The 13,313-nt window shown below is 36.4% G+C and overlaps 1 protein-coding gene across 2 annotated transcripts in view; it reads right to left on the reverse strand.

Moving 5' to 3' along the window:
- Positions 1-2,633: 2,633 nt before the first annotated feature.
- The window catches only part of USP12 (ubiquitin specific peptidase 12), a 105,715-nt gene continuing 95,035 nt past the window's right edge, over positions 2,634-13,313 (reverse strand). For both annotated transcript variants that reach the window (XM_002748938.6, XM_054256726.2), the window contains 3 exons: positions 11,357-11,554; positions 7,583-7,661; positions 2,634-5,857 (listed from right to left, as the gene is read on the reverse strand). In XM_002748938.6, the coding sequence (XP_002748984.1) occupies positions 5,756-5,857; positions 7,583-7,661; positions 11,357-11,554 (379 nt within the window). In that variant the 3' untranslated portion in view covers positions 2,634-5,755. The remainder of the gene's footprint in view (positions 5,858-7,582; positions 7,662-11,356; positions 11,555-13,313) is intronic.

Below are 13,313 nucleotides of genomic sequence, written 5' to 3' on the forward strand. Positions count from 1 at the left end.
CTTGAACTCCTGGGCTTAAGCAATCCTCTTGCCTTGGCCTCCCAAAGTGCTGGGATTATAGGCATGGGCCACAACGCATGGCTAGAACAGGTGATTTTTAAAGGATCCAGTTACTTAGATGCATTATAACAGATGTATATGATATAAAATAGAGTAAGATCTTTTTCTCAGGCGTTGGGGCTCTACAGTGGCTGCCTGAAAATTCCCCAAGAGTAATTTAGGGCCTTTCCTTAGGGAAAGAAGAGGGAAAAATTAGTCTGACGCAGTCTTAGAAATTCCACTACCCAACATTATCATAATATTCTTAAATTCCTATTATACTTAATATTTTCAGTCCCTTTGACAGTTTTTGATTTCCAGATTCCCATTCTGGGCCTGGGAATCTGACTACATCCCTGCGATTTCACCAATACCTTCCTACCCTGCATTCCTCCACCTACCCTGCAGAGTTGTATAAATGTCCATTTATATAGCTGATTTTCCTAGGTTTCCTTTGATTCATTCTCAGATGATAAATTCCTCAAGGGCAAAAACTAGGCCTTCAATTTTCTTAATAATGACTTACAGTAAGGAAGTACTGGTTATTGGTAAAAATCTTTTAATAGTCTCAAACTCTTTCAAAAAGTTGAAGGTGAAACATTTTGTAACTTATTCTATGACACCAACATTGCCCAGACACCAAAGCTGGGCAAAGACACTACAAGAAATAAAATTTGCAGACCAAAGTCTCTGATCAATATTGATGCAAAAATTGTCAACAAAATACTAGCAAGCTGAATTTGGCAGCATACTAAAAGTAATTTATGCACAATAACCAAGTGAACTTATCCCAGGAATTTAAGGATAGTTTCACATGTGAAAAACACTGTAATTACTGATACAATTAAAAAAAATGATCGTCTCAATTGATACAGAAAAAGCATTTGACAAAATTCAGTACACTTTCTTGATTTAAAAAAAAAAATCATACTCAAATTGAAACAGAAACATGATAAAGGCCATATATTAAATACCCACAGTTAGTATTGTACCGTGGTAAAAGACTGAAAGCTTCTCCTCTAAGCTTTCAGTCAGGAACAAGACAAGGATGCCTACTTTTACCACTTCTATTCAATATAATACTGCAAGTTCTAGCCAGAGCAATTAGGCAAAATGAGTTAAAAAAAAAAGTCATCCAAATTTGAAAACAGGTCAGGTGCAGTGGCTCACGTCTGTAATCCCAGCACTTTGGGAGGCTGAGGCAGGTGGATCACCTGAGGTCAGGAGTTCGAGACCTCCCTGGCCAACATGGTGAAACCCCGTCTCTACAAAATATACAAAAATTAGCTGGGTGTGGTGGTGGGTGCCTGTAGTCCCATGTACTCAGAAGGCTGAGGCAGGAAAATCACTTGAACCTGGGAGGCAGAGTTTTGCAGTGAGCTGAGATCATGCCACTCTACTCCAGCCTGGGCAACATAGCAAGACTCCATTTCAAAAAATAAAAACTAAAAAAAATTATCTGTTAGCAAATGACATGATCTTTTATGTAGAAAATCTTCAAGATTTCACACTAACAAAGCTAATAATTCAGCAAAGTTGCAGGACACAAAACCAACAAGCAAATATCAGTTGCATTTCTATATACAGACAATGAACAATCCTAAGAGGAAATTAAGAAAACAATACCATTTATCATAGACCAAAAATAATAAAATACTTAAAAGATCTGTACAATAAAAACAACAAAACATTGTTCAAAGAACTTAAAGACCTAAATAAATGGAAGACATCAGTATTCACAGATTAGAAGACTTAAAATTGTTAAGTCAATTTAACCTTTAGATTGCCTTGGGTCGTATTGTCAAAGGCAATCTTGGGTAGTATTAGGCAATCTACAAATTAAATGCAAGGGTGGGTGGCAAGGGACTCGACTTTTCAACAGTTCATGAAAAACTCTTAGGCATATAAGATTTCATTTACTAAAAGTTCAATATGAAGTGTGTGATACAGATGCTTAGAAAAGAGAATTTAATCTTAGGTCCCCATCGACAGTCTAGTTCACCTGTTACTGTTTGTTCTAGGAACACTCTTTCAGAGACATGAATGAAAAAGAGTGCTTCCAGAATAGGGCTCCCAAGAAGGATGAAGTCTCTGAAAGCCATCTAATACAAAGGTGAGCCCTGAGAACAGAAGCACACTGGGAGACAGAAGGATGGACTGAAAATAATGACAACATAAATAACAATTCAAGTTATTCAACAGGCTCCCAGCACTCAAGTGCAGGTTGACGTACCTCTTGTGAAACAGATTTTAAAGGAACAATTACTACACAGGAAAGGAGGAAGAGCAGGAGAAACAGTGACCTTAACAGTATTTTACCCTCTAAGATTCTATGACTCTCAATTTTCAAATTTAAACTTTGGACTTTTCGAAGACATGCTATCACATAAAGATAACACAAGCTATGTGCTAAATAAATTCAGGAACATGTAGAATGTTATTTTACACACATACAATTCTGTTCTAGGGAAAATCTCTTTGGATACAGAAGTCATAGCCTGAGCAAAAGCAGTAACACAATTTCCAAAGCGTCTACTTCTACTCTGCAAATACATTTTGGGCAAAAAAGAAAAAACACACATAAAACCCACACGCACAAATAAACCAACTTTAATAGATATTATTTTGTATTTATATAGCGCCTTCTTCAAGAACCTTAAATGCTTTACAGACATTATCTCTAATTAATCCCCACAACAACCCTGTGAGGTAGGTATTACTCCCATTTTACAAGACAGGGAGACTGAAGCACAGAGAGGTTAAGTGACTTGCCCAAGGTCACACAGTTAAATTCACTGAAGAGCCAGGACATGAGCGCTTTAGCCTCCCAGCTCCTAGCCGAATACCTCATGATAGAATCTTTAATAAAAAGTGTCTTTAAAGAAAGTATGAAGAGTAGTTATGTTATGAAAATGAGGTCTTTCTACTGCCATCAAGGAAAGAAAAAACCCTATACTGATGGTTAGAGGCCACAAGACCCACATAATACAACATTTCCTTCTTTCCCTGTTCCTAAGCCTCCTGGTTCCTGTCATTAAAAATCTTCTAAAGGTAAAATTTCCAAGACAGAAGCCATGTGACTTAAGAAGTAGGACTTAATTTAGAATATTTACTTTTAGTTACAATAATTTATAGAAATTTTTATTCCAATATACAAAATATGGGACAGCCATCCCAACAATCATGTACATAGTTACACAGCAATCAGCCACCATTTACAACCTAACCGGCCCCGCATTTTAATCACAGTCAACCGACACACACCCTCACAATGCTTTCTTCATGGGTCACTGTTCTTACTTACTGTACCTGTATTTTCCCCCCAACACTTACCCTACATGTTTTAAAAGTATACTGGGTTTCTGATAAGCTTAAAAACATTTTACTTAGATCCAGCTGCATAAGAAGAAAAAGTAAATGTAAAACTGTCACCCCACAGTGCCTCCCCTGACAAACCATACTATGAAGTATGGTGTAGCTGTGAACAAAGTATGTGACTACCAGGAACTCAATACAAATGCTAGAACTTGCTTTAATATGGAATTTAACTTGGCTTTTACTGCATGTTCTTTTTTAATGCAAAAATGTAAAAACAAACACAACGTTGTATTTCAATGCTGTACCTTTATGCAAATGACTTCATCTATCTTTTTTAAACAGGCTGTGATATAGCTAATGTTAAAACTGACACAGCTTCACTTTCCTCTTTTTCTCTGTACTGAAAGCTGCAAAAAATACACCTTTAATTCCAAGACAATCTGGTTTAAGCCCTCAAAATACAAAGTGTACATCCACTTCCCCCGCCCTGGCTTTCCCTGTTGATTGTGATACTCTGTGCCATGCTGGTAGATCAGGCAGGCTATAAATAATTTGTACAAAACATCTCTAGCCAGGGTAAGGCTTTAGAAACTATCTTAGGAAAAAAAAAAAAACTGTCAAAATACTTTTGATATTTAGTAAATACTAAATATTATAATTTTCTCCCAGCACATCTGTTTAAGCAACCCAATTAGCTAAGTGACCCTGTTAAAGATCTGCTTATGGAACAAATAGGTGAAGTCATTTCCTGAGCCAAAAGATACAGTTAATAAATGTTAATAATAGCAGCACACTAAAAACATTCCTTTTTGTGGTTTGTTTTCCATAGTCAACAGTTTTAGCAAAAGAACTTTAGAAAATGACAGATTTTTTTAAAATTTACTGCCTGAAAAGAGTTTAATAAAGAACATCCAAGGCCTGATTGCTATTATTCTGAATATAACTTTCTATTATTTTCTGCAAGTTACATTCAGCTACTGTCAGACAACTTACTGATGCATAGAAAAATGTCCAAAAAACCTGCAATGTTTTACATACATTTTACGTTACATATATTACTTGTTAAAACCCCCAACAGAATAAAGTCTTAGCAAACACAATTTTTAATTTCTGAACACCCTTCCAGTAAGATTTGTAAAGGTGGGAGGAAGGATTTGTTTTTTGTACTCCTAGTCTACTTGATTAAAATTTAATCTTCAGAGGGTTTATTTAGCTCACTACCCAGGCTGCTAGGGTTATGATGAACATTATTACTTCTTTCCAGGGTGAAAAATGACATTTGAAAATAACATAAATGCTATGACGTGATTTTCCCAAGCATGACCTCAACTTGAAACATTAGAATACTTAAGAATTCTAAAGATTGGTATACCACCACTGCACCAGAATTTTTAATTATTCCAACAACTACAGGAATTTTTTAAATAGTTTTTTTAATTTTACAAAATTAAAGCTGAAGAAAATAACTGATTTAGAAACCATGATAAAAGGACACATATTTAGCCAGAGATATCAGTTCCTCCTGAAAAAGGATATTTACCTCCTCTCATTGTAGTTCTTCTCAAGGTATCTTACTGATTTCAGATAGAATTTAAAATTCACCTTAAAAATAGAAACAAACACAAGGACTACTTAAACTGACATTAACTAATAAAATATGCTCAAATTTACTGACAGAATCATGGGCACTTCATACAATACTTAGACTCTACCAGTTTTAGGTAAAATAAATAAGGAAAAAATTATAATTACAAAGCCAGTCTTTCCCCTTGGGGAAACAAAAAGCCACTTTTGACCAATTGTTCCCTACATATACATACACTGTATATTATTATAAGCTTCTTCAGAGAAGCAAAACATCTTTGTCTTCCCGACACTGGATTATCTAGCACGTTAGTTTTTTACATCAGGAAGGCAACTGCAAGTGTTGGGCCCAAAAGTATTTCTGGTTTACTCTTGAAAAGACCACTGAATATGCTTCTATACATACTGAACAAATTTTTGTGGTGTGTTCAACATCATCTCCTTATTAATACAGCACAGGTTCCGATTCTTTCTACTGCACCCCCAAGAAATTCAAAGCATTATTGGTGCAATTAATGAAGAGAAAATGGGTGTCAATGACTGGAAGGCTGTTTTACAAGAGGAGCTGGTATCTCTGATTTCACCTCCTTGTTGTATGGAACTGTACAGACAGCATGATACCTGAGCAAATAAATCAACTACCATGATCGGAAGGGCTTGTCAATCCATCGTCTTTGCTTTATCGTGTGCAAAGTGTGCTACTGCCCCCTGAGCTTCCTGCATTTCTCTTTTCTTGAAAAATCAGTGCTTGATCCTTTCCAAAATAACCAGAGAAGAAATGAGGCAGAAAGTATCTCTTCATCACGGTTCCCCCTCAGTCCCGAGACTGATAGAAAAGGATGTAACCAGACTCAGAGTTCTTTGAGATATCTGATGTCAACCCGTAGAATTCTTCAATAGCTTGTGCATCTATTTTCTGTGAGGCAAAATGTAAACATTAGTACATAAATGAGCTCTGTACAACCAGAATGACTTAAATTTAATAGACTGACAATACCAAGTATTTGGTGAAAATGTGGGGAAAATGGAACTCTCATACATAGCTGTAGGGAATGTAAATAGCCAAGGCACTCTGAAAAAATGTTTAGAAATACCTGTCCTCTAAAGCTGAACATACAACTACCCTTTGCTCCAGCAATTCTACTTCCAGGTATAGGATGAATTATATGAAACCACTAATAGCTATTTTGGACCTACAAAATGGCAACTTCCAATGATCCAACCTAAGATATACCCAAAACAAATGAGTGCATATGTCCAGCAAAAGGGGTTGTACAAGATGACCAATGCATTTTAATTCACAGAAGTCATTAACTGACAAAAAGCCAAATTTCTAACTTGGTATATTCATACAGTAGAAAATGACAATGCAGTAAAAAAAACTGTTATTACCACAGGCAACAAGAATGCATCTCACAAATATACTGAGTGAATAAAGTCTGGCACAAGTGACATCATAATGTATGAGTCCATTTATATTAAAGCATAGGCAAAATTAATCATAATGATAAAAGTTCAAAGAGCAGACTCCGGAGAACGGAGAGTAGAGGTGTGAGGTGTAAAGCAGTAAGTTCTGACCAGAAGGAGGAATAGGGGGGCCTACTGCGGTGTCGAAAATGAATTATATCCTGATCTGGACGGTAGTTACTTGTGTGTATGTGTGTGTAAGATATGGGGGGACACATGTATCTGGATGGTAGTTACGTACGTGTGTGTGTGTCTGTGTGAGAGACATGGGGGCACATGTATCTGGATGGTAGTTACGTGTGTGTGTGTGTGTGTGTGTGAGACATGGGGGGCACATGTATCTGGATGGTAGTTACGTATGTGTGTGTGTCTGTGTGTGTGTGAGAGACATGGGGGGCACATGTATCTGGATGGTAGTTACGTACGTGTGTGTGTGTCTGTGTGTGTGTGTGTGTGTGAAAGACATGGGGGCACATGTATCTGGATGGTAGTTACGTACGTGTGTGTCTGTGTGTGTGTGTGAGAGACATGGGGGCACATGTATCTGGATGTAGTTACGTGTGTGTGTGTGTGTGTGTGTGAGACATGGGGGGCACATGTATCTGGATGGTAGTTACGTGTGTGTGTGTGTGTGTGTGTGTGTGAGAGACATGGGGGGCACATGTATCTGGATGGTAGTGACGTACGTGTGTGTGTGCCTGTGTGTGTGTGAGAGACATGGGGGCACATGTATCTGGATGGTGGTTACATGTGTGCATGTGTGTGTGTGTGTGGTGTGTGTGAGACATGGGGGGCACATGTATCTGGATGGTAGTTACGTACGTGTGTGTCTGTGTGTCTAAGACATGGGGGACACACGTATAAAAATTCATCCAATTCAGATTTGTATACTTTACTATGTTACGTGGCTTAATAACATTAATAAAAAAAAGCCAGCTCTGTTGTTGAAAGCTTTCCCTTGTTTCATTCTCGGTGTGTAAAGGTTAGGTGACCACTCAACAGCTGGTTTTGGACACTGCAGAGTAGGAAGCAGGAACTGGACCACAAACTAAAGGCCCAGACGTTTGTCACGTTCATCACCAGTCATACATAAATGAAAAACTGTAAGAAAAAAGTGACGAGCAACATATACATACAGCCTTCAAAAAAATAAAGAGAGAAAGAAACTACTTACTTCTACAATGTCGTCATCAAACAACAACCAAAAATCATGACTCTTAACTATTGCAATGTAATGGCCTCGATTGGGACCACTAAAATAAACAAAAAGGAAAAGTTAACTTATTAAGATATTTAGTAATATCACTCGTTCATGCTCTAAATTTTATGTTTTGTAGAGACACTGAAACAGGTAAAAAATATCCCTTACCTATTCTTTCCAAAAAAGACAAAGCCACGCTGAGTTGAACTGGTAATCAATTTTAAAATCAAATAATTAGTACTCAAAGAGATATAATCAGTATTCTATTCACAGAGCTGTATTACTGAAATTCTTTACTGTCTTTGTAATAATTTTCAATTTTGCTGCTATAATCAAAGACAATTTTTTTCTATCATTTTATAAGGGAGGAGAACCACAGCAGAACATGCTGAGTTAAACTACAAAACAATGCATACAAAATTATTTCTAAGTCTCATTCCCTTGGCAAAGGTTTTTTTCTTGAGGGAAGATCCAACATGATACTTGAAACGGCAAAGATATCAAATCCTTGGCTCCAAAATCAAGCCTGAACTTCATAAAATGTCTTTAAAAGCAAATGACCTTTGCTCAGTGGTGAGTCACTATTAAGCACGTAAGTCTTAATACCACTGTAACTATTACTATGATTGCCCCTGCATCTCATCTTAAACAAACCTGGAATATATAAATGCACACATGCATAAAAATAAAGGAGGCATAATTTCTTTTAAAAGTGATTCTTTGCTTTATAAAAGGATATGACAAAGGTCTTAATCTCTTCCATTTTAAGTATGATTCATTATAAAGGCTTATATAATTATTTTTATTAAATTATAATTCTACAATTAATACAGAATTTGAAATTCTTTTCAACATAAATTCTTCTTTATGGTGAACACTATTTTATAAATAGTGACCAGACATTAGAATAAGACACCTCTTATCATGTCTTATGTTTCTCAGATCATTTGATCCAGTAGGGGAGATAAATATCTTAGGTGACAGAATAATTTCAACAAAAATACTTTTTTTTTAACTATGGAGGATAATACCTCAAAACTTTTAATAAAAAAAGCATTTAATGCTTTATTAAGTCTATTTCTACATTTATTGAGGACTCATCTAAAGGGTCTCGTGTGTTATGAGGAGAGGGTCAGAAATAAAAAAAAAATTATGAAAGATGAAATAAAAAACAAAGAAAGGTTGCAGAACACAGGGTGGAAGGAAAGGAGGTGGGTGGGGTGAGGACTAGTAAAGTGAGAAAAATTAGGCGGCTTTTTCCTTAGAACGGCAGACAAAATTTAATTTCATAAACTAAAAATAAAATGAGAGATGAAGGGCTGAACTTCCACCCAAGGAAGTTGTTTCTTAGGCATCTGATTTCTGGACATTAAACATACTCGGTTGACTAGTACAAATGCCGAATATATGCAAATAACTGTCTACTGCTGTGGAGATGGAGATATCAACAACTTCTTGCCCAAAGACCCCGTTAGTACAGTAGATAACTACTCCAAAAACATAATCCAAAGCAGAATATGTTATAAAAGTAGAGCCACAGAAGAGACCTCATCCAGTGAGAGAGGAGGTGGAAGGGAGACAGGGCTGGGGAATCAAGAAATGGAGCCCAGGTCTGACATGGGCTTGAAGGGTAATACTCAGTCAGCAAACATTTGCTGGAAATCTCCTCTAGGCTGAGCACTGGGGATAGAGAAGGAGCAAGCTGAACTGGGACTGACATGCTAACAATGAGGCTGTGCACACCCTCCACATTTTCATATGAAACAAATCTACAAATAAGTCTGATAGATAAAATACACCATGGAAAAATATTCTAAAATATGATTAGTCTGTTATTAGTGAGCAAATTATTTCCTGTTTTAAAAAGCACCTGTACTCACAAGGGAAGTAGACAAACACCCTTTTTGTACATACATACAGTACACAAAGCACTAAGACAGGGTTAGCAATGCACATCTAGTATTTATGTGAAGACAGTGGAGCAGCACCACGTGGGGACAGGGCTAGGCAGAAGAGCATCAAAGAAGACATCCAGAGAGAAGGGGCAGGAAGGCATGAGGCAATGAGAGTGAGACAGGAGGAAGAGTAAAACCCTGGAGTGGGGGCGGGAGTCCCAAAGACCTGCTGTGCCAGATTCCACCAGGAGTGAGTTCCCAGTGAAGGCAGACCACCAGGGCTGTGAGGAAAGTCAATAAGCATCTCTCTGCAATTTTCTGCAAGAATTCTGACAGTAGGGATTCAGACAGCTGGCAAGAGGATTTTACAGTACTTGTAAGTACATGCTTTAAATAACTGACTGTGGAGTTCAAGTTGGGAGAAGGAAGTGAGGTCAAAGAAAAGGTTAAAAAGGGAAAGGGTCAAGAGACCTGAGTGAGGATTTAAGGGTGGGAAAAGAATTGGATTACTTTTAAAAGGAGAGTGGGGAGGGAAACCCTGTTGCCATCTGAGTTAGGATTCTCAACTCAGTATCTCGTGAATAGTGATTCTAAACTTCTAGCATAATTAAGTAGGGTAGGACTATCACTAAATTTAAAGAGATTAAGAATAGTCTAGTTAGGGTGTGAGAAAGTAACTATGAAGTTAGGATGCGAGAAGGTAATATTATATTTTTGTTACTAAAACAACAGCAGCAGTTAAGTGATTTACATCTCCCTTTGAATCCGAACAAAGCAATGAGGTAGTTAGTACTATTGACACTTTCTAGAAGAGAAAACTGAAGCTTTTTCAGGAAGCTAGGCATGATGTCACATGGCCCACAACTGGCAGAAATGGTACTGATACCCAGGTTTCTCTCACTCTGAAAACCTGATCTGAATCATCACACCAAAGTTCTCTAAGTAATCTGACACTACTTCACTCCTTTAAGATGTGATCACTCTTAATTTAGAAGTAGAAGAAAGACACTTGCTGACGATGAAAGACTGGAGCCAAGATTGACCCAGGCAATAGAGGTGGAAGATGATTACTACAGAGCATTTGCTCCCTCCGGATTGTCCTTAAAAATTCTCATCTGAGAGGTGGGAGGAGGGCTGAAGATGGGAGAGCTGGACGTCTTTTTAAAGCATGTTGTTAGGACACGTTTCCCAAAACCAGCATTGATGAGTGCCTGTTTTAAAATTATTTTTAAAAATTCTAAGCAATCAATGAAGACAGTAGTTTACAAATACAAGTTTTGATTATGTGATACTCTTGCAATATGAAAATGTTTTGAGGTATTTAATAAGGTCAGTTATATGTATGTACATTATACAAAGATGTGTATACCATGTTGGAAAAGAAGATGAAAAGGAGACACAACACTAAACTGGCTAATAGGAAATGACAACTACACACATGGGTAAAATCAGAAAATGAATCTTTGAAGATTATTTCCAACGTCATTTTAAACCTTTATGACCATTAATATGAACATATGCAATTAAACTCAGAAGTGACTTATTTTAACAACCCTCTACACACACATGCTAAAAAGGGAAAAGAAAAACAAAGAGACCTCAAAGTTCTAGGAAATAAGATGTAGTAGTTGTAGAGTAACAAATGATAAAAATAAAAATAATATATTTAACATATAAAAACTTTAAGGAGTGATAAAATGTAAAGCTAAAAATCCATTTTGAAACAAAATTGTCTTGAGGAGGATATAGAATTTCTAAAAGTTCTATATTTGAATCATTCATGAATATCTTGAATGTACACTGCTCTTCCAACCTAGAAATTCCACTACTATGTACCCGGAGTTGTAATTACCTTCCACAGTGAACCACAACAGCAACAAGGTCGTACATTCTGTCTGGATTGGTGGCATCACCTGAAGTGTTAAATAGACGAAGTTCTAAAGGAAAAACTACCCGGTAAGAGAGTTTTGTATATCGATGAAGTTGATCCATATATTTAAATCTCTTCAGGTGCAGAGCTAGAATCATGGGCAGTTTTTTAACTTTCATCCTATTAAAAATAAAAATGAAAACAAAATTTCATAAAAGATATCCACCATGTCCTTGAATTATCAAACTTTATGATATCCAATGAACAGACAGCCAAGGGTTGGTTTTAATAGCCCAGCACTGCCCAGTTTTGCATATTTCTACCAATTATTTTTATATGGACAAAACAATATTCTGAACACCCTAAGACGACCCCACCCTACCCATCATTACCACACCACATCATTTGACACAGCACTCAATACAGCTCCAAGACAGATGGAATGGCATTAGTCCTTGGTTAAGGAATATTTATATTTCAAACACACATCTCTTATAATAAGGCTGAATGCACAGGGTGCTCAAGAGTGGTAGAGGAAAAACAAGTTTCTTGAAACTGACAATTCCTTTGGACTTGAGTGGACTGAAATCCATTTTTTTCTATCAGTCTATGTGATGCAGATACAGACTAACAATAGGAGACTAAAATAATAAAAGCACTAAAGACCATTCAATGTGCTTGTCAGAGATAAGAAATAATTCCATATTAAGAACAATGGCTATGTACAGCCTAGAAAGGGAATAAAATAACCTGGAAACTCAGGAGTTAAGATTTTAATTGTGAAACACAGGCTGTTCTTAATGTTCAAAATAGTCTTTATGATGCCTTTAAATGCTATTTCTCCCTGAGAGTGCCTTTGTACTCCTACTTCACCTAAAAATCTATTCTTCTTTTAATGGCTCAGCTCAAATGTCACACCCTCTGGCACAAATACCTGCTCTCTTCAATCCTCCATCAGCACTTTTCAGGTTCACTTTATATATGTCAAGCTTATTACATGGTAAAAGTTTTAGGTGGTTACGGTTCTTTTCTTCTAGGCCCTGGACCTTTGGCAGCTTAGAAAGCATTCCCTTCATTTTTATTTCTCCACTATCTAGCAACATGCCTGGCATATGATAGATGCCAAATGTTGCAGAACTGGATTTTAAATGGATTTAGTGAAGCAAAATATTCCTCACAATTTAAAGAAATGATAAATGGTAAGCCACTGCCTCTAGTAAGTAAAAAAAAAATCATTTTATAACATTACACTAAATCTGCATTCTACACATCTTAGATATGGTAGATAGCTTATTATTCCTAAATTACTTACTATTCAGCTAACTTGGCCTTTTGGAAACATTAGCCAAAGTAAAGGTAAACAACCCAGCAATATGAATTAAGAGCTTTTATGGCCTTTGGTTCAGTAATCCTATTTCTAAAAACATAAATTAAAATATATAACCTCAAAACATCACTTATGAGAATAATCTATTTGTAGAGTTCTTTTACATTGTGAAAAATCCCAGCTATTCAACAACAGGTAATGTTAAAATAAATTAGAATGCAAACATAACAGAGTGTTATACAACTTAAATAAAACAATGCGGATGAAAGTTTCTAGGTGACAATGGAAAATACAAGTTAAAAAGTATATAAAATTATACATAAAATAATTCAACTATGAAACATAAAAATCTTTGATTAAACCCACGTAGAGTTACTGAAACAAAATCTTTACAAAACAGCAGGGTATCCTTTGCGAATTTCCAATGAATGGCAGATGCAAAAGAAGAATTTTCTCAGCATAAAATGAGTGTCAGTGTACTATTAATAGATGGCAGTCAGGTAAGATTAGGAAGAAGAAAGATAATGAACATGGCCTGATGGTTAGGGAAAATGTGCTTTTAGAAATTAAAGAGGGGAAGTCCAAATGCAGAAAAAAGAAAATATCTCAATA

The sequence above is a fragment of the Callithrix jacchus genome, chromosome 5 (genome assembly GCF_049354715.1).
Source record: "Callithrix jacchus isolate 240 chromosome 5, calJac240_pri, whole genome shotgun sequence".
Taxonomy (NCBI): Eukaryota; Metazoa; Chordata; class Mammalia; order Primates; family Cebidae; genus Callithrix; species Callithrix jacchus.